Here is a 25,378-nt window from a genome sequence, read left to right as displayed (position 1 = left end):
TCGCGGCACCCGGCCCAGGCGGCAGGCGGCGGGCGCTCACGCAACAGCTGTCACGTGGACCTGTCTGTCGCAATCTCCGGTCGAAAGGGCAGCACATTTCTGGTTCGAGCCAAGAAACTGTATTCACTTGGTAATGGTAGGTCTGGGAACTGCATTTGGCTTTTCACCCAACTAGGCATGGGGCTGCGTTGGTGACTCGGGGTCTCCGCGCCCGAGCTCAGGCTGGCGGGACGCGGGACTGACTGTCCACCAAGCGCAGCGCCCCCACCCGCGCCTTCCGCTCGCCCGCAGGAGGAAAGACGCGGCCAATGGGGCTGCCGACGGCCTGGGCATCGCTCTGATTGGACCAGCTTAGTCACGTTACCAGCCCTGACCCAATCACGACGGTCTGGCAAATGCAGTGTTTTCATTGGCTTGGACCTGGGTCATGTGCTCCACCCCAGCCCCACACTAGCCACGAAGGAGGGCAGGGGGCAGGGAGGGGGGACCTGGATCCGCAGCGAAGCGCGGGAGGGTTGAGTGTAAAGAAGGAGGGAAGGATGCTGGGCGAAATACAAATGACCTGGACCGTCACAGACGCGGAGATGGTGATAATAGCAGTGGCAATGGCAAGCATTTGCAGAGGGCTGGTGTCTGCCAGGCACTCTTCTAAGCACTTCGCGGATGTTAGTGCAGTCCTCGTTACAATCCTGTGGAAAGGCGGTGTCATGAGACCCCACTTTACGGAGGAAGAAGCACAGAGAAGTTAAATAACTTGCCCAAGTTTACAGAATCCAAAAAAAGGCAGGGCCAGGAATCAAACCCAAGCATGCAGACACACAGTCTGTGTTCCTCACTACAGCATGTGTAAGATCTGCAGAAGTCCGAGGGAAAACTAGTGCACGGCCTCCCGCACCTGACACCCAGCGCCAGGCAGAGCCCTGACACGGGGGTGCTCACTAAATACTTGTCAAATCAAAAGGTAAAACACTGGTTTCACCCATGTGCATTTAATAGTCTCAGATGGCAAATGATTTGATTTCTAGGAAAGTACTCTCTAGTGCTTCTATATTCTCCCCAGGCTGGAGGTTCATAGCGGGTGCTCACAATCTTATTTTTAGGGAAAAAAGAGTAAGTGATGGTGATTGGAAAAAATATCCACTCCTCCCCACCTCAGGGAGGATTCTTATTCTTTCATCTACCTTAAATATTTACCCTGGGCAGCAGTCCAGAAACTACTTTTCTGGCTAATCTCAATCACGGTTCCCGCCTCTCCTTTTCTGGGAAAGCAGGAAAGCTTCCTTAGGCGACCAAATCTATGTTCCTTGTCACACACTGGACAGGGGCTGCCAGATGCCCCGTGCTGTAGACTTGCAGAGCTAAGTGGGCACCTCCCAACTGAGTGCAGAGGAGGGCCCTGGGTCCTGAGGACTGCAGAGACGGGGAAAGCACTGTGGCTTTCTGGCACCAGCCCTCCCCTGGCCAGGGTGTCCACTGGGCACCAGGTGGGCAATGCCCAGGCTTGGAATTAGAAGCTGTGCTGGTTTGTACTTTCCCATTAAGTAAACCCTGTGCAGGGCCTGAGCTGTACTGCCAAGGGTGAGAGTAATACATGCAGCATTCATTCATTCATTCATTCACTCATTCCCTTATTCATAATTTCACTGATACTTATTTGAGCACTTACCAAGTACAAGTCACTCTTTCAAGTCACGCTGGGAATTTGAAAAGAGAAGGACCAAGATTCTTCCCCCATAAGATACCTGCTCATTCTCATATGAAGCTGAGACTTTCTCTCAGGCATTAACCAAATAATCACATGCATAACTGAATGGACAGGGAGTTAAGAGCATCTGATGAAAGAGCTGGTAGAGTTTGGGTGGCAGTGGGGTTGGGGGTGGCAGCAAAGGGCTTGCAACAGGAGTAACATCAGTGACAAGCTCAGTAGAGTACGGGGAGTTCAAGGTGAGGTGGGTTGAGGGGAAAGGCATTCAGGTGTAGGGGAGAGACAGGGCAGACCCTGGGGCTGGGAGGGAGCCCAGACAGTGGAGAAGAGGAGTTGCGGGAGGCTGGAGGTATAGGGGAGGAAGGAGCGAGGAGGAGGAGGCCTGACAAGCAGGGGCCTGGCCCTGTGGGACTTTATAGGACTTGTTGGGAACTTTGTCTTTCAAGCTAGAACATTGACAATGCAGTAAAGGGTAACCAGTATAGGAAAAAGAGTTGGGATGTGTTTTTTTATTTTAGAAGATCTCATTGGCTTGTGTAGACAATCCAAGTGGACAAGGGGAGAACTGTTAAGAGGCCACTGTAGAAATCCATGCAGGAAATGATGGAGGCCTGGACAAGAGCAATGGCCTTGGGGAAGGATAGCAACGGATAGAGGCAAGAAATGTTTAGGACGCAAGTAAACACGATGGCTCTGTGACCACAGCAGATCCAGAAATGTGTTATCTGCTTACTTCCCTCCCACCCAGGCCAATCGTAAGACTGTCGTAGGCCCCAGGCACTTGCACTTCCCAGAGGCCACTCCCTGCATTCGTATAAAACACCTATATCCCCCATTAAATATAGTTTTGTTTGTAAATAAAAAAAAATCAAAAGGATTTCTATAATTTTGCCTTTCAAATTATTTAGCTACATGTATATTTTAAACATTTAACTTACAAATGGTTATAGTTTCTTGGCAATCTGTAGGCATACCCCCAAATCCTAAGCCAGTGAGAAAATCTAACCTACGAATTGTTTTCAAATATAATGGAAATCTTTGAGTGTTGCATTGGACAATTAATAAAGCCAAACAAAGTAACATTTTGTAAACAGTTTGCAAAAGGCACCCCTTGTGCCTTGCCTCCCCTCCTCTCTGGCCACTTCTTTCCTCCGGACTTCTCTGTGGGGACTAGCTGGCGCAGGTGTGACCCGACTACACCTGGCCTCCTTGGCACTATCCATGTCTCACTTTCTGCCCTCGGGTTTTTCGGCTGCATCTTTTGCAAAACCGAAATGTGAGGGAATTAACACCCCCACGAGGAATCCCTTGAGCAGTGAGGGACAGATGGGTGGATAAGGGCTGCCCTCTTCCATTCCTCATGGGGTCAGTTCTAGTGGCTCCCATTATTCTTGGCTCCCATGATGGTTCCCAGTGGGGTTGACCCCAGTTGCCCACAGGAGTGACCAGCTTGATAATGCACCTTTATGTAGGCTTTCTCCTTCCTTTCTACACTGCTCCCAGTCTCCCACTGTGTTTCTTAGGAATTTCTTATCATTTCCCAAGATAAACTGCCTTGAAGCAGTTGTCTCAGGCTCTGGTTTTTGAGGGAAACCAGGTTAAGACCATTGGTATCAATGCGTCTAAAAAGCAGAAACTGTAGGTGAGATTAGGGAATCTTGGTGACAGGTTCATTTCCCCAGATCTCCTTTACCGTGGAAGTGGTTGCAATGTGTCGTTTCTGGAATTGACACACCAGATGTGTTTGCTTTTGCTGCTGCAGTACCGCTGTCAGCACAACTACCCAGGACACGGGATCCTGAATGTCACTGCTTCGGAGTAAGGGATCCCACACACGGCCCCAATGTAGGCCTTTGACACTACTTCCAAATAAGGCAATATGCTGTCATTGTTTTCATTCTGGGTGTGGCAAAAGTGTTGATTTGTTAAACACTGATAGTTAAAATGTACCACAGTTTTTGAGAAACCTGTTTTGGCATTCCTTCACTTTAAAAAAAAAAAAATTCGGTTTATTGAGATATCATTTACATCTAGTAAAATTAAATCATTTAAGTTTTTAATTCTATGGGTTAGACACACATATATAGTTGTGTCATCATGACCACATTCAAGATATGGAATATTTCCTTTACCCCAAAAAGTTCCCTGGAGGCGCTTTGTACTCAATCCTCTCCCCACCCCTGTCCCTGGCAACCACTGCCTGATGCCGGACCCTAAAGCTTTGCCTTTTCTAGGTCATATGATGGAATCACAGAATTTATAGCCTGGAGTGGGGGTGGGGGGTTCGCTAAACTCAGTGCACTTGAGATCAATCCAGTAGCTGCATTTATTAGATCATTAAATATGAAATGTCCGATTTCAGATCAAAACTGTAGTTTATTATATCTCTGGCCGGGCGCAGTGGCTCATGCCTGTAATCCTAGCACTCTGGGAGGCTGAGGCGGGCGGCGGATTGCTCAAGGTCCGGAGTTCAAAACCAGCCTGAGCAAGAGCAAGACCCCATCTCTACTATAAATACAAAGAAATTAATTGGCCAACTAATATATATAGAAAAAATTAGCCGGGCATGGTGGCGCATGCCTGTAGTCCCAGCTACTCGGGAGGCTGAGGCAGTAGGATTGCTTGAGCCCAGGAGTTTGAGGTTGCTGCGAGCTAGGTTGATACCACGGCACTCACTCTAGCCTAGGCAACAAAGCGAGACTCTGTCTCAAAAAAAAAACAACAACAAAAAACCACTGTAGTTTATTATATCTCAAATAAGAAGCAGTACAATTAATCAAAGTATGTGCTTAAATGATCCACACAAGTTTGCCATCTTAACAATAGCTTGTTAATGCACCAGCGAAGAAGCCTGGAGAGAGAGTGGCGAAACTGTGAAAGGCATTTTCCACGGCTTGTTGAGAACTGAATATTTTTCCTTGTAAGAAGTGGTCCAAAGCAAGAATTGGTAGTGAGTTGTGCAAGGTCTGGTGAATACAGTGGATGACAGAGAGTTTCCAAGTCCAGCTTCTGCCGTCTGAGCAGCATTGTTTGTGTGACATGTGGTCAAGCGTTGTCTTGCAAGAGGACTGTTTCTACTGAGCAATCTCGCCTGCTTAATGGCAAACATCCTCATCATTTCATCCAGTTGGGTGCAGTGGACATCCACTGTAATCAGTGGACCAGGTTTCATGAAGCTGTAGTGGAGAATACCAGCACTGAACCACCAAACAGACACCATTAGCTTTTCTGGATGAATATTTGGTTTTGAACTGTATTTCTGAACTTCATTGTCATTATCCAACCATTGCACCGAATGCTTGTGATTGTTAAAAGGAATTTATTTTTCATCACATATAACAATATGGCATAAAAATGGTTCACTTTTATGTTGTGACAGCAAAGAAAGGCAACCCATCTATACAGCTTCTTTACCTTGCCCATTTGTTTCAAATGGTCCAATATCATTAAATAGTAATGACAAACCTTGCTGCTTATTCACACATAGGTTGAGATGGATTCACTTCCACGACAGCTTTCAGCTCATCATTATCCACCTTGGTCTCGGGTCACCCATGTGGCTCATTTTCAAGATTAAAATCACCGGGATGGAACTTCTCAAACCATCAACATTCCTTAGCCACATGCTTCCCAAACACTTCATTTGTATTTCGAGCTGTCTGTGCTGCATTGGTTCCACAACGGAACTCGTATTTGAAAATGACATGAAATTTTGACTTATCCCTGGTTTCACAAAAATTGCTCTAAAAAATTTTGAAAATTAATCACAAGCCAAAATGTACATTTGCAAGACTGAGGATGGGGCCTTCACAATAAATATAAAACAAAAAGTGTCAAAGTATTAACACATAAGGAAATTGAATATTTCATACTGGATAATCTAATATTAGTAGTTCATCCCTTTTTGTTACTGAGTAGCATTACATTGTATGAAATATTGCCACAAATCTGGTGGCCTGAAACAACAAAAATTTATTCTCCCACAGTTTTGGAGGCCAGAAGTTTGAAATCAAGGTGTGAGCGGGCTGTGCTCCCTCCAGAGGCTCCAGGGCAGATTCAGTCCCTCATCTCTTCCAGCTTCTAGTGGCTCCCGGTGTCCCTTGGCTTGTGGTCGCAATCACGCCAGCCACTGCCTCTGTCTTCACACGGCCTCTCGTCCTCTTCTCCCTTTGTGTGTCTCTTACCGGGACACTTGTCCTTGGATTTGGGGCCCACCCAGAAATCCAGGATGATTTCATCTCAAGAGCTTTAATTATATCTGCAAAGACCCCTTTTCCGAAAAAGGTCACTTCGCTGGTTCCAAGAATCAGCACGTGGCTATACCTTTGGGGAGCACCACTACTCCTGGACAGACCACAGTTTGTTTATTCTTTCACCAGTTGATGTATATGTGAGTTGTTTCCAGTTTGGGGACACTATAAATACAGCTGCTTTAAACAGCCACTGGTCTTTGCATGGAACCATATTTCCATTTCTCTTGGGCGTGGGGTTAGGAGGGCACTCCTTCACTTTGTCATATATAAGGGAGGTGCTTCAAAAAGCAAAAGTGGCCCGTCCCTCTCTGTCCACCCCTGGTGGCTGTGTCCTGGGGCCTTGGGTCCCCAGCTCTTAGCACACTTCTCCCTGCCCTGGTTTCAGGTGTGCCCAGGTGCGGTCGTCTGTCCCGCAGCCCCGTTCCTGCAACCACGCCCTGCACGTCCCCAGCCGAGCACCCGTGTGCAACAGACAGGCTTCCGCAGAGGAGGAGCCCGAGCAGGAATGGAGACCAGCCTCATTTACCCGGGCCTCTTGCTGCTGAGCAGGCTGCAGGCTCAGTGTGGAAATTTCTCTTTCCCACAGGCTCTCTTGTGAGCCCTCCTGGCCTTGGGAAGTGACAGGCAGACATGCTGCCACGCCTGCCTCTGGCAGCCCACCCTGTGACCACAGCCAGGCTGGCTCTGATGGGCTGATGGGAGACAAAAAGAAATCAAGGCACACCTGCTGAGATGCAATTTTATAATCAACCTTTAACTTGATTATTTCAAAAATAAGTGAACAATCAGTACTGCTAACCTCTGCGGCTCCCCTGCTGAGGCAGGGGACTCCAGCTGAGCCTGGCTTGTGTTCGGCTTCACATGTCTTCCCGATGGTTCAAAAGAGTCTCCTGTTTAATGTCAACATTTGCTTTTGAACCTTTTTTGTTTATTTATTTCTCATTATTTGCTTCTGTTTGTCCTTGCTTGTGTGAGAACAACCGAATGCATGGGCCCTTACATTCTCGCTCATTCCTTATCTGTGAGATCCTGCACACCTGTGTGGCCCTCAAACACTGGCTTATCTCCCGCTGCTTGCGACACCTCCCACCTCCAGGGCATGGAGGAGCCAGTGAGGTTGTTCAGAAAAATGGCTCGCTGATGACCACACCTGTCTGGTCCCCAGGGAAGGCTGCCTCCTACCGGGCAGGTGACCATTCTCCACCATTGGTCCCGTGACTGATTCAGGGGCTCTTTAAATTCTACGTCCTTGACCTTCTGGCTATCTCATCAGCTTAACTCAGCCTGTCACTGTGCTGTGTATCCTTGGAGGCTCCACTTCATCGTTTTCCCTCCAGGATTCATTCCCTTCGTTAAAGAGCCGCCCTCTCTAGCCATCTGTAGCTTGAAATGCTTCGGTGTTTTGCAGGAATTCAAATTCCCACCACAATTTCCCTTGAGCAGAGCATGTGTTTCTACAGCGGAGTCAGAGATCTCTACCCTAACTTCCTCCCAGCTCAACTTGCATATCCTCTGCTACTGCAGGGGCTTCCTGAATTTTGTGTACTTTAATTTCGGATGGCAAACATGGTTTCTGGGAGGCTAAGAACAGGGAGCCTTCACCCTTCTTCCTAGAGAATTCCAACGGCTTCCCAGACGCTGAGGGAACCCCCTGGCCTCCTCCGCCAAGTGACACGGTGGGGTGAGAGTCCATTTGGCTTCACAAACACAGCGCAGGTCTGGCTTCCACTGAAAACCATAGCTGCACGTCCACACGGCCCAGATCAAACCTAGCATTTCATGAGTGCCTACTTCATGCCAACTACTTTTCATATTCAGCATCACTGTCTGTCTTTCTTTTTTTTGGAGACATAGTCTCACTCTGTTGCCCAGGCTAGAGTGCTGTGGCATCAGCCTAGCTCACAGCAACCTCAAACTCCTGGGCTCAAGCGATCCTCCTGCCTCAGCCTCCCAAGTAGCTGGGACTATAGGCATGCGCCCGGCTAATTTTTTCTCTATATATTTGTAGTTGGCCAACTAATTTCTTTGTATTTATAGTAGAGATGGGGGTCTCGCTCTTGCTCAGGCTGGTTTTGAACACCTGACCTTGAGCAATCCGCCACCTTGGCCTCCCAGAGTGCTAGGATTACAGGCGTGAGCCACCGCGCCCGGCTGGTCACTGTCATTTTTACACGTATCAACAACCTCAATGAAGCAGACAGTATTACCTTCATTTTACGGAGGAGGAAACCGAGGTGTAGAGAAATGAAGGGCGCTATCCAAGACCACAGAGCTAAGAGGTAGGTAGCGATGAAGCCTGAACGGGAGCCCAAGTCTCTGTGGCTCTCGGGTTCACATCCGTTTCCTACACCACGCTGCGGATGCGCCTGCAACTCCCGGCTCTGACGCCGGTGACAATGCGCCCTCAGACACCTCGCCTAGCCTCTGAGCCTCACTTTCTTCATCCGTGAGCGGCACTGATAAGTCGTGCTCCTCAGAGTTGGGAGATTTAAAAATGAGATCAGGTGGGCAAACTATTTAGCACAGTTTCCGGCACATAAGCGTTCAGCGGAGAATGACAATGATGTTTTCCAGTGGCAGCAGTGAAGTTTTTGAAGCTTTGGATGGCAGCCGTAGAGCAGAGACTGTTCCAGCCCGAAGTCACTTTCCAGACCATCTATTACAATCCCCCACTTTACAGACCAGGGGACACAGGCCGGTGGGTGTAGCTCACCTTCCCATGGGTGGGCAAAGCCATCGTGACAGACGGGTGACATGCGGGCCTGACTTTTGGAAAAAAGGGCTGTTTATATCTTGCCCTCTAAGCTCCCTAGCAGTGTTTTAGGTTGCTTGGTATTTTTTTTTCTTTTGGTGGGGGGTGGGAGAGAGATACGAAATCACAATTAAGGAAAAGTTGCAAAGGAAAGGTAGGTACAGGCCAACGCCCCTAGACTGGTGTTTCTCAAACGGGGTCCCTAGATCAGCATCAGCATCAACTGAAAACTTTTTTAAAAAAAGCAATTTCCCGGGCCCTAATCCAGACCTCCTGAATGTGCGGCTCTGTGGGTGCAGCCGGCAATCTGGGCTTTAACCCTCAGGGGACTGCCTTGCAGGGGCCAGTTTGAGAACCACCGCCCTGAGGCCAGGGATGGAAAGTGTCTGGCCCTGTGCAGACCATCTCCTCCCACTCACACCAGGCGTCACTGGTCACCTGCAACGCGCCGCGGCTACACGCAGGTGCAGCCTCGGGACCCTGTGGCCTCGCAGCCCTCCTGACCGCTGTCCCGGTGCCGCGCGTCAACCCACATGGAGAAAGGGGGAGCTCGCTGGACACAGCCGCCCAGTCCAGCAGTTTCTGACGTGTCTGCAGTCGCGTTCAAGCCTGGAGCCCGGGCTGGGCGTGGTGGCTCACGCCTGTAATCCTAGCACTCTGGGAGGCCGAGGCAGGAGGATCGCTCAAGGTCAGGGGTTCGAAACCAGCCTGAGCAAGAGCAAGACCCCGTCTCTACTATAAATAGAAAGAAATTAAATGGCCAACTAATATATATAGAAAAAATTAGCCGGGCATGGTGGCGCATGCCTGTAGTCCCAGCTACTCGGGAGGCTGAGGCAGGAGGATTGCTTAAGCCCAGGAGTTTAAGGTTGCTGTGAGCTAGGCTGACGCCATGGCACTCGAGCTGGAGCAACAGAGTGAGACTCTGTCTCAAATAAATAAGTAAAGTGGAATATTCATAAAAATGTGACATGGTAAAGGTTTTAATTTAAATGTATACATTAATATATTAATTAATTAATGTATTGATCTTTTGATATAGGGCCAAGACCTTTTTCTTTAAGAACGTGCCCATGAATTAACATCCTCCATCATTTTTCTTACAAAAATCTCACCTCAGATCGCTGACTTCTGGTTTGGGTTTATTTACAATGTGGTTTTTCCAGTCACTGGCAAAGGTAGGAAGTTCAGAGCAGGGCGGGGCCGGGCGGGCACGAGGCAGAAGGCAGCGGGCAGGGATGAGTGAAGGTGACAGGGGCGTCCTGCTGGCCACACCCCAGCCAGCCTCCTCCTGGCACTTTCTCCCTGGGCCTCAGCCTTGGCCCACACAGACTTGAACAGACACTGACGTCGTTTCTAACAGCCCAAGACCACATCCCTAGGATGACCACAGCCCCCGTTAAAGAGCCTGCCCGAGAAAACTCAAGGCTGCCAAAAGAATTTACTGTTTCTCCCCACCAACACCTGGACTAGGGCCCCTGTCTCCCAGTCTGTCAAGCACCAGTTAGCCAACGTAGAGGGTTTTCACAGGGACAAATCCCCTCCTCAAGGCCTCCATACTTTTTTGAAAAAAATAGCCGAAATGGAAAACTAAAGGAAAACTCTCTGAAAATGGACTAAAAAGACAGAGACATGGAAAGCAAATAATAAATGATAAGAAAATGAAAGAATTAATCTGGGGTGGTAGGGTCCTCTGACTGGTAGGAATTCTGGAAAGAAAAAAACATAGACAATGGAAGGGAGGATGCTTTCAAAGAAATAACACAAGAAAACTCCACTCAAGTTCACAAGCATCCATTTTGAAAGAGCCCAGTGAATGTCCAGTGTGAAAAAAAAAAAAGCATACAGCAACACATACATATCAATGGGAAAATTTCGAAACCAGGGCTTTTCGTTTTTTAAATTCTAAAATCTTGCAGAGAGAGAAAAAAAAATAGAACCAAACAAGTACACTGTAAGAGGACACATATAAAGGAAAATGCCCATAGGGGCAGAGTGCAGTGGAGTCATCACAGCTCACAGCAACCTCAAACTCCTGGGCTCAAGCAATCCTCCTGCCTCAGCCTCCTGAGTAGCTGGGACTATAGGCACGCACCATGACACCTGGCTAATTTTTCAATTTTTAGTGGAGATGGAGTCTCCCTCTTGTTCAGGCTGGTCTCAACCTCCTAAGCTCAAGCAATCTGCCCGCTTCGGCCTCCCAACGTGCTAGGATTACAGGTTCAGCCACTGTGCCTGGCCTGAAAGGAAGATTTCTAAGTGAGGGAAAAAAGATTTTAATGATTATCTGACATGTCCAAATATTTGGAAAATACCTATGATGGGTATTTAACCAACTATAAGCTCCCTGAGAGCAGGGATTTTGTTTAATTTGTTCACTGCTGATCTCCCTGGCAGATAGTGGAAACTTAGAATAAATGAATCTGATGGAGCATTTGGAAATAGGAGAGACTAGGTGCACAGAAAACAATGGGAGAAAAAAACGATGCGCTTGATAACTCCAGGAAAAACAAAAAAAGAAAACATAATTATAGTATACCATGTATATTATTGTATACTCTCAAGAGTGAATAATAAAACATAATTGTAATAATGTAAGCAATGACCAATGATTTAAATGAAATTCATCTTATAACTACAGGAATATTAGGAGAAAAGGGAGAAAGACAGGAACAAGGGTGTAGGCAAGCAAAATCCTCATCTACCATAGCAGGAGAATGACAGATAAATAGAAGTGGATGCACATTATTTAGAAATATAGAGGTAAACACCAGCAGAGATAACTGAGTTGAAATTACTTAGATCAGGGGTGGTGGGAAGGGATGAGGAAGGGTAATGTTTTTATGTTTTTTAGTAATATTTGGTTTTTTAACCTTATGGTTGCAGCATTTTGTTAAAACTATTTTTTTTTTAAGTGGGGAAAGACTCTGACTTAATTGAGCTAGAAATACTGGGTTAAACCAAAGAAATAAATTCTTATCCACAAGTGGTCCAATGTAAGTGGGCGAATGCAGAGGATCCCAACCTTTGACTCACGGCACCCTTAGTGTCTTGGTAATTTTTTATAGCCCCCCTAAGCCAAAAAGAAAATACCCAATAGTTCTGTTTATTAGGTAATTACATACAAACTTGGCAGTAGTTTACATATAGTCTGACAGATGTCACCCTGTGTACCTCGAATTCAAAATATTTAGTGGTGCCATTTGGTAAGAAGTTCAATGTGGTTTTCCTATTTAATGGCTGTGTGACCTTGGACACCAAGCCTCAGTTTCTCACCTGAAAAATGGGAGTAACAGTACTTCTGTCTTTGTGTTGTGGTGAAGATTCAAGAATACACACAGAACACTTAGCTGAGTGCCTGGTACGTGGTAAACAACACTCAGTACCCATCAGGTATATGAGGAATAGAAAATTCTTGATTCTGTCATGAAATGAGGCTACGTAGTTATCTCCCTTGAAAATATTTACAAGTCCTATCCCTGTCCCATATGAGTTGGAAATTATCTAAGAAAGAACTGAGGAAATGGACTATCCCTCCAGGTAGTGGGAGCTCCTGTCCACTTCCTTTCACCTAATAATAGAGAACTTCATTGCAAAACCCACCAGAGTAATTTCATTACAATCCCATATTCTTGACTTCCAAGAACCCCTTTACTCCCCATGTTGATATTCTTATCTCTGCATCACATCTGGTCTCAGGTAGTAGGTATCACTTTTAGACACCTCTGTCACTGCAGTGTTCCAGAGTGAGTAGTTCTTTATCAAGCTTCTGAATTGAAGCAGGTTGTCACCATCGGAAACACTCAGTCATCTGTTTGGCAAATATTTATCGAACACCTACCATGTGCTGGGCACCGTGCTGTGGTCTGGGGGACACAGCAAGGAACAAAACAAAGCCCCTGGCTTTCATGCTGGTTGAAGGAGACAAACAAGTGGTCAAGTAAAAATACAAACTTGTCAGGTGACAGTAAGTGCTATGAAGAAAAACAAAGTGAGTCAAGGGTACAGAAAGTGATGGGAATAGAAATACAACTTTGCATAAGGTATTTAGAGCTGCTAGCCTGCAAATGCACAGGCCCTGAGCTGAGAGCATGTTTCATGAGTTCAAAGAAGCCAGTGTGTCTACAGTACAGTGACCCCAGGGATAGGGCAGAAGATGAGGACTGAGAAGTAGGAAGATGGAGGCGAGGGATTTGAGGAAGACCTTAGTGAGCAGGACAAAAGGTCCATGGAAGGCTTGAAGCAGCAGAGGGACACATTTTCAAATAATTGCTCTGAATAGACTCCAAGAGGCGGAGGGAGGAAGCTGTGGGACAGTTAGAAAGCTCCTGTCGTAATCCACTGGTGACTTGGCCCACATGGTAGTGGTGGAGGTGAGATGTGGTCAGAGTCTGAATATATTTTGAAGGAGTCAATGACTGGATGTGGGATGTGGGAACAGAGTGAATCAAGGCTGCCTTCAGGGTTCTTACCTGAACAACTGGAAGAAAGGAGGCACCACTTTACCCAAAGGGGAAGCCTGGCTGGGGCAGTGCAGCAGGCTGGGGTGTGGGGAAGGAAATCATGGGTTAGTTTTAGGCTTCAGGTGTCAAACAAGTAGTGACATCTACATTTCTGGAGTTGAGGCGAGAAGTCTGGGCAGGAAATACGACTTTGGGGGTCATTTCCATACAGATGGTGTTTCAACCCGTGAGACAGAAAGAGATCGCCAGAGAAGGTCTGTGGTTGGGAAGATGCGGAGAGATGGGACTTTGTCCTGGGGCTATCCGAGGTTTAGGAGTTGGGGAGGTGAGAAGGGCCCAGCAGAGAAGACTGAGAAAGAGCAGCCAGAAATCTGGGTGTCCAGGAAGCCAAGGGAAAATAGTTGCAAAAATGAGGAGTGATCAGCTGTGTAAGCATTAATAAATGAGTAGAACCCCCGGATGTACAACGTTGCAGAGCGCCACCACGATGAAGTGCTCTGCATCTAGTTAACAAAATGTGGGTCTGCCATTTTTTAAACAGCTCAGGAAAAAAAGTATTTCGTGTTTTAACACACTGCGTTCAATCTTTTTGGACATCTTCACATTTATTACAAACATTAAAAAGGAAAAAATACAAAAGCAAAGCCTCAGGTTGCCCTGGGCCCCCGTGCTTACGAAGTCAAGTCCTTCCCTCTCCTTGTCCACGGTGAACCAAACTCCAGTAAATGTGCCCGAAGCTCTGCTCCTTGCACACAATGGCCAGTGTTCAAATCACATGACGGAAAATGTTAAACATCACATTCCAAAAAAGAGACTTCTTGGTTTTGTTGAAATATCTTCAGAGCAAGATGTTTGCAGTGGGTGTGTTTTTCTCCAACTCTCTCCTCATTAATGAGGGGAGAGCACGTCTCAGTTTTCCAGCAATACATCTTTGGGCCCTTCTCATTTCTGAAATCTCTCCATTTTGCTTCCTGCTCACCTTGCATCTACAATCTCAACCCCTAGAAGGCACTTGTGTATTTGTTGGTTTCATTTAGATCTCAAATCACAGTGTGGGGAGGAAAACATGGCCTCCCCAGAGCCAGGCCCTGGGACGGGCTTCTCTACAGAGAAGCCTGAGGGAGGACTCGGGCCCTTGCACAGCTCTGAGGACCCACTCTGTGAATCTCAGCGCAGGCACCACTTATGTGGGTTTTTGTGATAATTTAGTCTCTGAATTTGCAGAACTGCTCTTATGAGTAAGGGAACCCAATTAAAACTGAGGCTTTTCCCCCCAAAACCAAAGATTTTTAAAACTCAGGAGTTGTTCAATGTTCCTCTAACTTTTGGGTACAGCAATTTCATCTTGGATACTAAAAGGCTCTGGGGTTTATGACACATCATTAAGTAATGCAGGCCTTGCATTGTGACTGTAATTATTGCAGGTGAACACTGAGATTCATAGACAGGCTATGTTCTCTATCACATTCTTCAACTAGCCCATTTGTGACTTGGCATACAGGCCTTCTCAAGTGTAAATAGAAATTTCAACCTTGTGCTTAAAAAACAGGCTAATTCTATAACTACTATTAATTAGTTATTTGGAAAACAATGATGTTAAGTAAAAATAATGACTTTCATGGAGCGAACAAGCTCTTTACTCTTTTTGTTGATCACTCTCATTTCTGTCTGGAAATATACTAGGCCCTTGCTATTCAAAGTGAGGTCTCTGGACCAGCGGTATGAATGTCACTTTTGGGTACAGCAATTTCATCTTGGATACTAAAAGGCTCTGGGGTTTATGACACATCATTAAGTAATGCAGGCATTACTTAGCCAAGAGCTCTAACCTTAAGTTAGAGTTGGCTATTAGATCTATTTACAGACAAAGCTCCATTACCTTCACCTGAAGATGAAAAATGTTTTTTCATCTTCCTAGCATTGTGTAATTTTAGCACATTATGTGTAAGATTTGGCCAGGGGGACACTAAGAACATTAAGAAAGAGGTCAAGGCACTAAAATAAAAAAAAAAAACGTGGAACCAGGATACATTTTTGAGTTTACAAAGCATTTTTAATCTGTAGTCACACTTGCGTTATTCAGCTTCTCTAGCCCTCAGTTGTCCTCACCTGTAAAATGTGACGGTGGAAATAGAAAGGCTGGTCTCTGTAAAGTCCCTGAAGAAGACATGAACCATCAAAGAGCCACTCCCTAGCAACCCCAGTCTGATAGTTGGGAAACCTAGTAAAGGCACTTTAACAGCATGACCTCGACCACCTGGGTCCAAATCTGAATCCCAGCTCTGCTAAATTTAACTTATGACTTTGGGCAACTTTCCTTGAATGTACTGAGCCTGTCTCCTCATCTCTAAAATAGATATATTAGCTCATAGAATTGTAGTGAGGATTGAATTAGGGCCATAAAACAATTTATAAGTAGTCATCACAGTGACCTCTCCCTCAAACTTGCCTTTCCCCTTGACTCGTAGCCCAAGTTTATTTAACATCTTAGTTAACTATTGAGAAACCCCAACTCACAATACAGGAAACCACAATACTGTCAGACACAGACATTCACAATTTAAACTGTATCTGGAAGATTTTCAGGAACAACTCAGTGCGACTGTATCTTGAGATGCAGTCTTTAAGAAGCAGTTATGGTTAACTGAGGTCATACAAGTGGGGTCCTAATCCAATGACACTGTTGGCTTACAAGAAAACACATCGCTCTCTCTCCTTGCCATGGGAGGGCACAGTGATGCGTGCACACCAGGAAGAGAGACTTCACCAGAACCTGACTGTGCTGGTACCCTGATTTTGGATTTCCAACCTCCAGAACTGTGAGAAAACCAATTTGTGCGTGTGTTTATGTGTGTGCATGTGTGTGTTTGGTCACCCAGTCAAGGGTATTTTGTTATGGCAGCTGGAGTTGACTAATATGAGCCCACAGAGGAAATTTTCTGGGAATGGCCACACCCCAACTGAGTTCAGAGGCTGGACATTTAAAAATTCCTAGTTATGTCTTAAGCAATTCTAATCTTCTGACACTAGGTGGTAAATGTCAGGGTTGCATGACCTTCATGCTTTCAAGCTGATCGCTGCTTATTCTATTACCCTTTAGCTGAAGTTCTTTCCAAAGACCACACCATTTGTGCCTTTGGACTCTATCAGCTACTAGCATATTCCCAGCTAGCAACTAATAGAACTGCTCTCTTAGGACAATCAATCCTAGGATTCTAAATTCAGAGACTACACTGAGTATCCAACTGTCCTCAGAGTCACAATTTTTTTCCAAAAATGTTTCATTATAACATCTAAATACCTGGAGCACATTAAGAACTTAGTTGTGAAGATTTAAGGAGCAGGAGAAAACCAGAATCACTGACTGAGTTGTATGCTGAGGAAGAACAAAGGAGAGAGCAGCCTTGCAGAGAGGAAAAGTTCTAGGAAAAAACAAAAAGCTGTCAAAGTCATCTCAAGAGGCCACTGCAGGAATGATCCAGTCAAGTCTTCTATATGATGAAGGTGAGGGTGGTTCTGGATCAATCAATAGTTTGAGATTTAAGTAAATACTGGTGCCCCTACTCTGTCCAGTACCAGCAGAAATTATCAAACAGGTAAAAGAGCAAGAAATGATTGGCCAATCTGTTCATCTGCACTGAATGACAGGACAGCGGGCCACAAGATGAGAAGCAGGAACTGCAATCATTATGCTAGAAAGAACTTGGCATACCTACAACTCATACTTACCTTTAAAAAAAATTTTCATAGCCACCCCCTCAAAGCAAAACACTGTATAAATTCCAACAGTTATAATCCATTTGCATTTAGTATGAATGCTTCTTATAGTTAAAACCCAGAGAATGTTTACCTGCATTTTCTACAAACCAAGATTAGTAATGATTTTTACATATGTGAACATGACAGCTTTAACCAAATTCTTTATTGAGCATCTACGTGCCAGGAACAAAGAGCCATGGGCATGTTGTCTAGTTGTATAGGGCCTGACAGGGCTTGTGGCTTTCAGTTCTATCTCTTGCCCTTATGCTTTAGGATCATAATCTGAAGACAAGACGAATGATCTCATTTGCATAATACTTTGTACACAACAGCTTCATCTGTCTCCCATTTCCTAGCACTAAATCTTTTTTTTTTTTTTTTGAGACAGAGTCTCGCTTTGTTGCCCAGGCTAGAGTGAGTGCCGTGGCGTCAGCCTAGCTCACAGCAACCTCAAACTCCTGGGCTCAAGCAATCCTGCTGCCTCAGCCTCCCAAGTAGCTGGGATTACAGGCATGCACCACCATGCGTGGCTAATTTTTTCTATATATATTAGTTAGCCAATTAATTTCTTTCTATTTATAGTAGAGACAGGGTCTTGCTCTTGCTCAGGCTGGTTTCGGACTCCTGACTCGAGCAATCCGCCCACCTCGGCCTCCCAGAGTGCTAGGATTACAGGCATGAGCCACCGCTAAGATTTCCCTTTGAGTTTACACCTTTCTAGATTTTTTTGGTTGTTTGTTTGTGGGGTGAGAAGGAAACATCCTTCTGTGGTCACCACTTTACTAGATTTGGAAACTGATACAGCTTACCTTCTGAAATCGGTATAACTGGTGGCCATCTAGGGGTTCAATGACAAAAAAAGGCAATGTATTTTATGTATCTTTGCTGAGATTGCTTAGAAAATTACCATATACTATTTACAGCAAGGAGTACAAGCTTATTACTCTAAATTTTAAAAATCAAGTGACTGTCAATCTCAGTCAACCTTTAGAGATCTCACAATTTGAATTCCAACTAAATTGTTCCTTATTTAACAATATTTTTTATAGCAAGATATGTTCAGCAAAATCCTTATAACTTTAGATTCTTTCCTTGGGAAGGCAGATAAGAACTGAACTTGGTATGATTTAAAATTATATAACTTCCCCCTTTAAATTTGCTTCATATTACAGAATACTATCCTCACTTCTTAGGAACCTCCCCAAAAGACACAAACCATCATGTGCTCTTTTGTATACCAGACCAAAATGGCAACCTTATATTGGAAAAGCAAGCTACTGCTAAATAATACTTTCCAATTTTGGTGAGATCAGCTTTAAATGATCCTAAATTGGGAGATATTCCACTTGAGTGACAAAGCCCATTTCTCCAAAATGGGAGAGGAAAAACAAAAAATGTCTCTCTCTTTAAAGCACTACATAGTGAAAAACATTGAAAAGAAAATTAAATTTGCACAGTTATCACTTTGATGTGATATACATGGCTAGGTAAGATTGTAAATAAACTGTAATATAGAAAATTTAATTTTATCTTTATGAAGTATTCTGAAATTAAAGGCATTAATACATGCATCAGGCACATCCAACAGAAGACTTTTACAATGGTTTACATTTCCTTTTTATTTATTCCTTGAAACTGCCCGTATTGCAGGTTTTTCATGGATGAAATATGGAACTGAGCAGATTCTTTTTTTCTACAAAATTATGGTATAAATTTGCTCGATTTTCTATCTTATTGCTAATTAACCTTACAGGCGCACAGTTTGTAAAATAAACCCCTTAAGGACTGAATGCTTAGAGCATGCTGCAAGGTACAAGAAATAAGCTAAAAATGAGCATATAAACCTACATCTGGACCAACACAGTACTGAATGCTGGCAAACATTTACCACGACACAGGGAAAAATTAATAAAAGGAGATACAGTTCAGTCCTGAAAGGGTTAAATAGAAACCCTAATATATTATTGTTTCTAACCATCCATCCCACATTACAGTGCTTGAAAACAAAGTCAAAAGTCTGGCACAGAAAATTACACACATTTGTTCAGTACTCATCAGAAACACAGCTGCTTTTGAAATCAAAGTAAATAACCTGGTTAATAATTGAATAGCATTCTGTTTCAAAAAGGAACCCCCCCCCCAAAAGATTTTCTGTTTAACATGACTAGTTAGGTTAGTTCTCAAAAATGGCATTGGAAATTTTCTGTGAAGCTTGCTGTAAGAGAAAACTGTAATAACTTGGATTTAAAGCACAGATGGTACCAGTTTCCTTAAAACAAAAACAAAAAAACTGACTAGTTGTGATCAAAAATAAGTCTGTGCAGTAAGAGTGACACATATTTCACTAATTAATTCACGTATGAGAGTGCCTTTAGTTGCCACGGTTTAAGAGAAGTCAGCAGCAGGTTAAATATTATAATAGTGTTCAACTCTGAAATCATCCAAAATATAAAGGGCATTTCTAATGTAAGGCCTTTAGCTTGCCTTCCCAATCTATGTGATAAATTCAACAGAACAAATAACAATGCATTGGATCAGAGGCTCAGCTTCTATGCATACTTTTTAGAAACTGCATAGAATCTTGAAAGCATAATGATAAACTTCCAAAACAGATTTTTTTAAAAAATCAAACATACTGTAACTGACGCATTCATTCACCATTCTAAGAAGAGAGTCTCTATGAGGATACATGACCAGCATCTCTAATAATGCCATCATTGGGGGAGGGACATATTCCACTATAATTGGAGAACAAGGTTCCTGTAAATTATATACTAAAAATGATTCACAAATCCATGAAAAAGATTTTTTTAAAGCAGCTGACAAAAGAACTACTGATAAACAATAAGCTACAATAGACACTCCTTAGTCTGTGGTGTGAGAATGGCATACAATAGGTGGGGAAAATGCCTGTGTAAGTACATTCTTGAAGTTTTCAAAAAAAAATGAAAAAAAACAGGAAAAGGGTTTATAGTCTAATATTTCAATTATCTTATTAAAAGAAACAAAGAACCAAAGTAAGATATGAACATTAAAAAAGCAAAAGTTCACTTTAATAAAGCCATGAACTTGAAAAATTATTTTGAGTTACAAAGCTGGGTAAGGAATAGTTTGTTCTTCAAAAGCATCTCATTTGTTATAGGTTAATTTAATATGATTTCTTAACTAAATACCAAACCTAAGAAGTGGAGGAAACTTTGCCCCATTAAAAATAGAGCAGCACTAAAAACATTTCCACATTCTGAAGGAAAGAACTGTGTAATGACTTCCGCCATGACTCAACAGAAAGAATAAATACTACTCAGAAACAAGCACGTTTGCAAATAAGAGCCAGTGAATAGTTTACAACAAAGAAAGATAAGGCCACAATGAGTTCTGCCCTTGATCACTGAAACTGATTTAAGGTGTGAGGCAGGATCAGTTTATAAGAGAGAAGTGAGCAACTGGAGCAGATTTGAAGAGAAAAAGGCTATACAGAGTAAAATGCAGCCTGGGGGTGATTAAAAAGGCTTGCAGTAAGAGAACACCGCAATAACTTGGATTTAATCACCTAACATGCTTTACAAATTACTTTCCCCTTAAAAACTGAGAAAAAGGCAATTTAAAGATGTTAGGAAGAGTATTTACAGTGGCATAGTCTGAGCAAAAGAGTGAGCGATGAAGACAGCAAAGCTGGGGGAAAACGTTACTAACAATGATTTCTAAAAAGTCTATTGATGGAAAGTTTTTCAAAATCGCCCAGGACACCAGAAAGACAATGTTCTATATGGAAACGCTATAAGAAGTTACAGTTTTGTATTCATAAGGTACTGTGGCTCCTGTTTTATGGGGCAGTAAAAGCTTACCACTATCTAGAGGTAGTTTTTACTCTAAGAAGGATGATTGTATTACTAGACTGTTTCCTATAACACATACATATGGTTCTTGTACTAAATGTAGCCCAATGAGTCTGCTGCAATTTCCAAGAAACTGAACAAAGGCATAACCAAAGTGCAGGAACAAAAGTAATGTAAAACTGGTGAGATTAGCATGCAAGGCCAACACACAACCCTGAATGCAACCAAATCTCAAATGACAGGAAAAGAAATGTTTTCTGAGTAGGAAACATTTGTGGAGATGCTCAGTACTAGGGAAAAGAAAACAAAAAAAGGCAGAGAAAGAAATGGCAACATAAGTTACATTTTCATTTTTATAAGCTTACAACTGTTTGTCTTCCAGCTATTTTAGTTGATCATCTAATAAAAGCATCTTATGTTTTAAGATTACAATGATGTTCTGGCCTAGGCTACCAAAAAAATAAAAAAAAAATAAAAAATAAAAATAAAGATAATAAACATGCTTTTGCTGAGATTTTTCCCCATTCTACCCTTAGGGCACCATCTACCAAATTGGTAGCAAATACTTCTCATGATATTTTTTTTGTCATTTGCCAACAAGGCAGAAAACACTCTGCTGAATGAAATCACTGGGAACATTCGAAGTTCAAAATAAATTGTTTAACTTACACATAATACAAGTTATGTACAAGATTAGGAAAAGGGAAAAACCTGAAGAAATCCTGGAACACACAGTTGTGTTTACGTATGGGAAAAGGGGAGAGAACACTTCAAACACCAACATGTTTTGTGCCATTTACTCATTAATGACTAAATGGCCACACTGAATTCCATGTAAATGTCAGAACCTCTTGGATAACCACTATAAATACATTTTTTAAAAAAGGAAAACACAGAAATAACTACCAACAGTGTCTGAGAATAGAGACTAAGGTAACATACATTGCATGTATTGCAGGCAAGGCAGAGGCATTTTTTTTTTAAAGCTTTTGCACAGACTTCATATAATCTTAAAAAAAATATGCAGGCCTTTACAAGATTTGACTTGCTGAAATCAAAAGAATTTCGACTCATGAAAAGTCATTAAGACTTCAGCTTAAAAAAAAATAGTTCTAGCCTTAGACCAAAAATACCTGGAAGAGTATGGTAATTAAACAAGCATGGTCAGGCTTAGAACCTGAATGTACTTTAGAGCAAAAGCTCAAAGGTGGGTAGGGAAGAGAACAACCTATTTGGTAACAAGGTGTACTATATACCATGATATTAAAAAAGGTATGGTGAAAATGTACCTTTTACTAAAGCTTATACAGTTCCTTGGTCCATAAAAACTATGTTAGATTTGTGTCTTCTAGTTTGCTTAACTTTTATTCCAGCCACATATTTATTTCTTGCCCATTTGGAAAAAAACAAACAATAACCAACCAAACAAAAAAACAGCTGAAAAACTTGATTTCCAACGGTTTTTAAATTTTGATTTTTTGTGTGTGTTTGTTTTACTGTGGCTTCTGCATTTCAAATCAGCACTTGCAGGTAACGGGTTTTGAATAGTATCGCCTGGTATGAAAAGTTTTCCCAAGAAACCACAAAAGATTGTTCATTTATTTTTCCTCTTTGTTGTCAACTTTTTGCCGCACTCAAGTCAGTTCAAGTCCTAGCAAAAAGACAGTAGTTAGGACACCACTGCTGCTGTAGATGATGCGACACTGGTGGAATTTGTGCTGGCGTCTGTGTAGCTTCCCGCGCTGTTTGTGTTTGATTCATTGGGGGGCACTTGGCTTGAATTGGCTCGAAGGATTGCTCCGGCTGCACTGCAGTGTGGCCGCGGCCCTGGTTCTGGTGTGTAGGTAAAGGTAAGGCTGGTGGAATAAATGATTCCATCATTACGGACCAAAGTTACTGGAACCTGGACTGGCTGCCGGACCCATCTCCAACCTTCTCGGAATGCAGAAATGTCTGGGACGACACAGAGCATACTCTCTCCACATCTGAGAAGGAAAGATAAATCACTTAAAAGCACTTTAAAAAAGCAAAGCACATTTTAGAAATGAGACTTACTTAAAACAAGGTTGTTTAACACATTAGAATCAATGTCAGGAAAGAATCTCAGGTACACATACCCCTTACAACCTTTGGATGATGTAAAAAGTTTTATCAAGTACCTGTACATAGTTTCCGCTTCTACATCCCCAAACCACACTCGTAAATTTGGAGTGAAATTCTGTCCTGTGAGTTCAAGCATTGCTACGTCCCCGCCGCCATTCAACTGCAATTCACAGAAAAATCACAACACTGAGAAAACTTTTCATTTTTCATTAAAGTACACAAATTAGATTCCCATTCAACTTCCATTTGTTAAAAAATGTTCCTTTTAAATAGCATGGTTACAAAGCTAGCTAAAAACATTTTAAAATAACAAACAAGTTGATTTAAATTAAAATTTTCTTTCATATAAGTATGTTCCTATTTTTGTATTTTCTTAACAAATGATGTATAACAGAATCAAAATTCCCATGAAACAAAATCAGCCAAGTCACAGCAGAGAGCAGTTGCAAAGAGCTACAAGCCAACTGTGACTAAGAGGTCTCACCTGAAGACTCTCTACGACAGGCACAGGGGTGACGGGGGCCAGGACAGGGCCCATCCCCTCGTAAAATGTATACTCTGCCTTATCTGTGCTAATGATTGTCCAGGAAGCGCCATCATTTATCATCTCTTTATTTGGTTCTTTCGGGCATGGAGTGGCCTTATGAAGAAAGAATGTTTAGAAACTGAGTTGTATATACTTTGTAATACAAGAGAATTTTGCCAAAGTAACAGACTAGAATTAACAAGGACAGAATTTAATAGAAATTTATCAACTTCCTAAAGCATAGTGCTTTGCCAATCCCTAAATAAACACAAATAGAATATTAATATGGAAACTCCATAGATAGTTTTAGTTATAATACAAAATATTTCAGTGACATATTAAGCAATAATACCTGTCAGGATAACCATTAAGAGTACAGCAATACTGAGATAGTTTCATTAACATGTGACCGGCTGTTTAAAATTCTTTAGAAATCCCTGAGAAAGAGAGAATGGGAGCCCCCAGAAGCTATCTACTTTCAGAAAGGGGCAACCAAGACCTGAACTGGCAAGTCCCCACCTCTACTGTAACATACCTAGACCAGGGACCCAGCACGCTCATCAGAGTTGTGTATGGCCATTGCTCTGGAACGGGAGTTTACAAAGGAGTTTTGCATGAAACTATAACTATCCTATTAAATCATCTGCCCATGTCATGTCGCATAAAAGCCTTCTCAGTAAGAGTAATTAAAGATTAGCTTTTGAAGCACATCATCATTATCTTAGGAGACCCTAACATAAATCTGAAGAGCTTTTGAACCCTCCCCTAGAAAAATGCTTCATCTGTACACAGTAAACAATGTCTGCACACAATTTCGGAGGATTCTGTGAACACCGAAAATCTGTTGTTGAATATTCTGAGGGGCTCTTTGTTCCCCAGATTAAGAACCCTGGAACTAGATTTTAACTGTTTCTTTGAGAACATTTTCCTAGTTTTCAGAGTTCTTCTCTGATGTAGGATTGCCACCATGTCTGAGGACATATGTGTTGGAGACCCTTGGACCTTAGATAAATATTTGATACAGCCACATGTATTTAGATACAATTAACAGCAAATGAGAACTGCATGTTTCTGTAAGCTGCCAGTAATTTAAAAACATACCTGAAATTGAATTATTCTCTCTTGAGAAAGGCACAAGTACATTCTTTCTGTATCCTTAAGGTAAAATGCACATTTATGGAGTTGTGACACAGGATCGTCTGCATCCAGTAATGCAGTCTGCTTATCAACTTTCCTAATTATCTGTATTTCAATAATTAAGAAATAAAAGGTCATCCACACATGGAAAACAATATTGAAAGCACACAGAAAGTACATGTGCTATATGATAATATATCACAGTTAGTTCCTTTGCCTACATATACAAAAACATTTGCAAATAATATGGCTAGCAATAAAAAACTCTTTTAGATTACAAGCATGTTAAAACGTGCAAATTGTTAGCCTCTTCCATGAACATCTAAAAAACTACTGAGCAGGCAGTCACTTGTTTTCTAGATCAGTGCTTTTAAAACTTTAATGTAACACAATCCATCTGGGGCTCTTGTGAAAAACACAGGTTCTGATCTGGCAGAGCCTGTGTGGGGCCAGATATTATGCATTTCTAACCAATTCTCACATGATGTTAATGCTGCTGACCTATGGACCATATTTTGAGTAGCACATGTACAATGACAAATATGCCAACATCAAAGGGAAAAATCTCTACAAGGCTACTGTGGGTGTGCTAGTCAGTGCAAACATTTTATATCCATTATCCAATACTTATTTAGAAACAAAACAAAATTAAACTAGTTTTGCAGATTAAGAAATGGGCTTAGATAGGTCAGGTGAATTGATCAAAATAACCTGGATAGTAGCTGAAGGACCAGAATATGAGCCCAGGGCTGCCTGCCCTGCCTGGCCTGACCTCTTTCCACTATACTGTAAAATCTTACTATCCAAATAGTCCACAAAACACATATGGATATCAGGAAAGATA

The 25,378-nt window shown here is 42.7% G+C and overlaps 1 protein-coding gene across 7 annotated transcripts in view; it reads right to left on the bottom strand.

Annotated features, from left to right (window-relative positions):
* Nucleotides 1-18,525: 18,525 nt before the first annotated feature.
* Nucleotides 18,526-25,378, bottom strand: part of RBPJ (recombination signal binding protein for immunoglobulin kappa J region) — a 223,378-nt gene continuing 216,525 nt past the window's right edge. For all 7 annotated transcript variants that reach the window (XM_076001151.1, XM_012754614.3, XM_076001154.1 and 4 more), the window contains 4 exons: nt 24,499-24,639; nt 23,356-23,511; nt 22,928-23,031; nt 18,526-22,753 (listed from right to left, as the gene is read on the bottom strand). In XM_076001151.1, the coding sequence (XP_075857266.1) occupies nt 22,438-22,753; nt 22,928-23,031; nt 23,356-23,511; nt 24,499-24,639 (717 nt within the window). In that variant the 3' untranslated portion in view covers nt 18,526-22,437. The remainder of the gene's footprint in view (nt 22,754-22,927; nt 23,032-23,355; nt 23,512-24,498; nt 24,640-25,378) is intronic.

This window comes from Microcebus murinus, chromosome 3, assembly GCF_040939455.1.
Source record: "Microcebus murinus isolate Inina chromosome 3, M.murinus_Inina_mat1.0, whole genome shotgun sequence".
Taxonomy (NCBI): Eukaryota; Metazoa; Chordata; class Mammalia; order Primates; family Cheirogaleidae; genus Microcebus; species Microcebus murinus.
The sequence above is the reverse complement of the archived record's forward strand: the minus strand, read 5'-3'. Positions and strand labels throughout refer to the sequence as shown.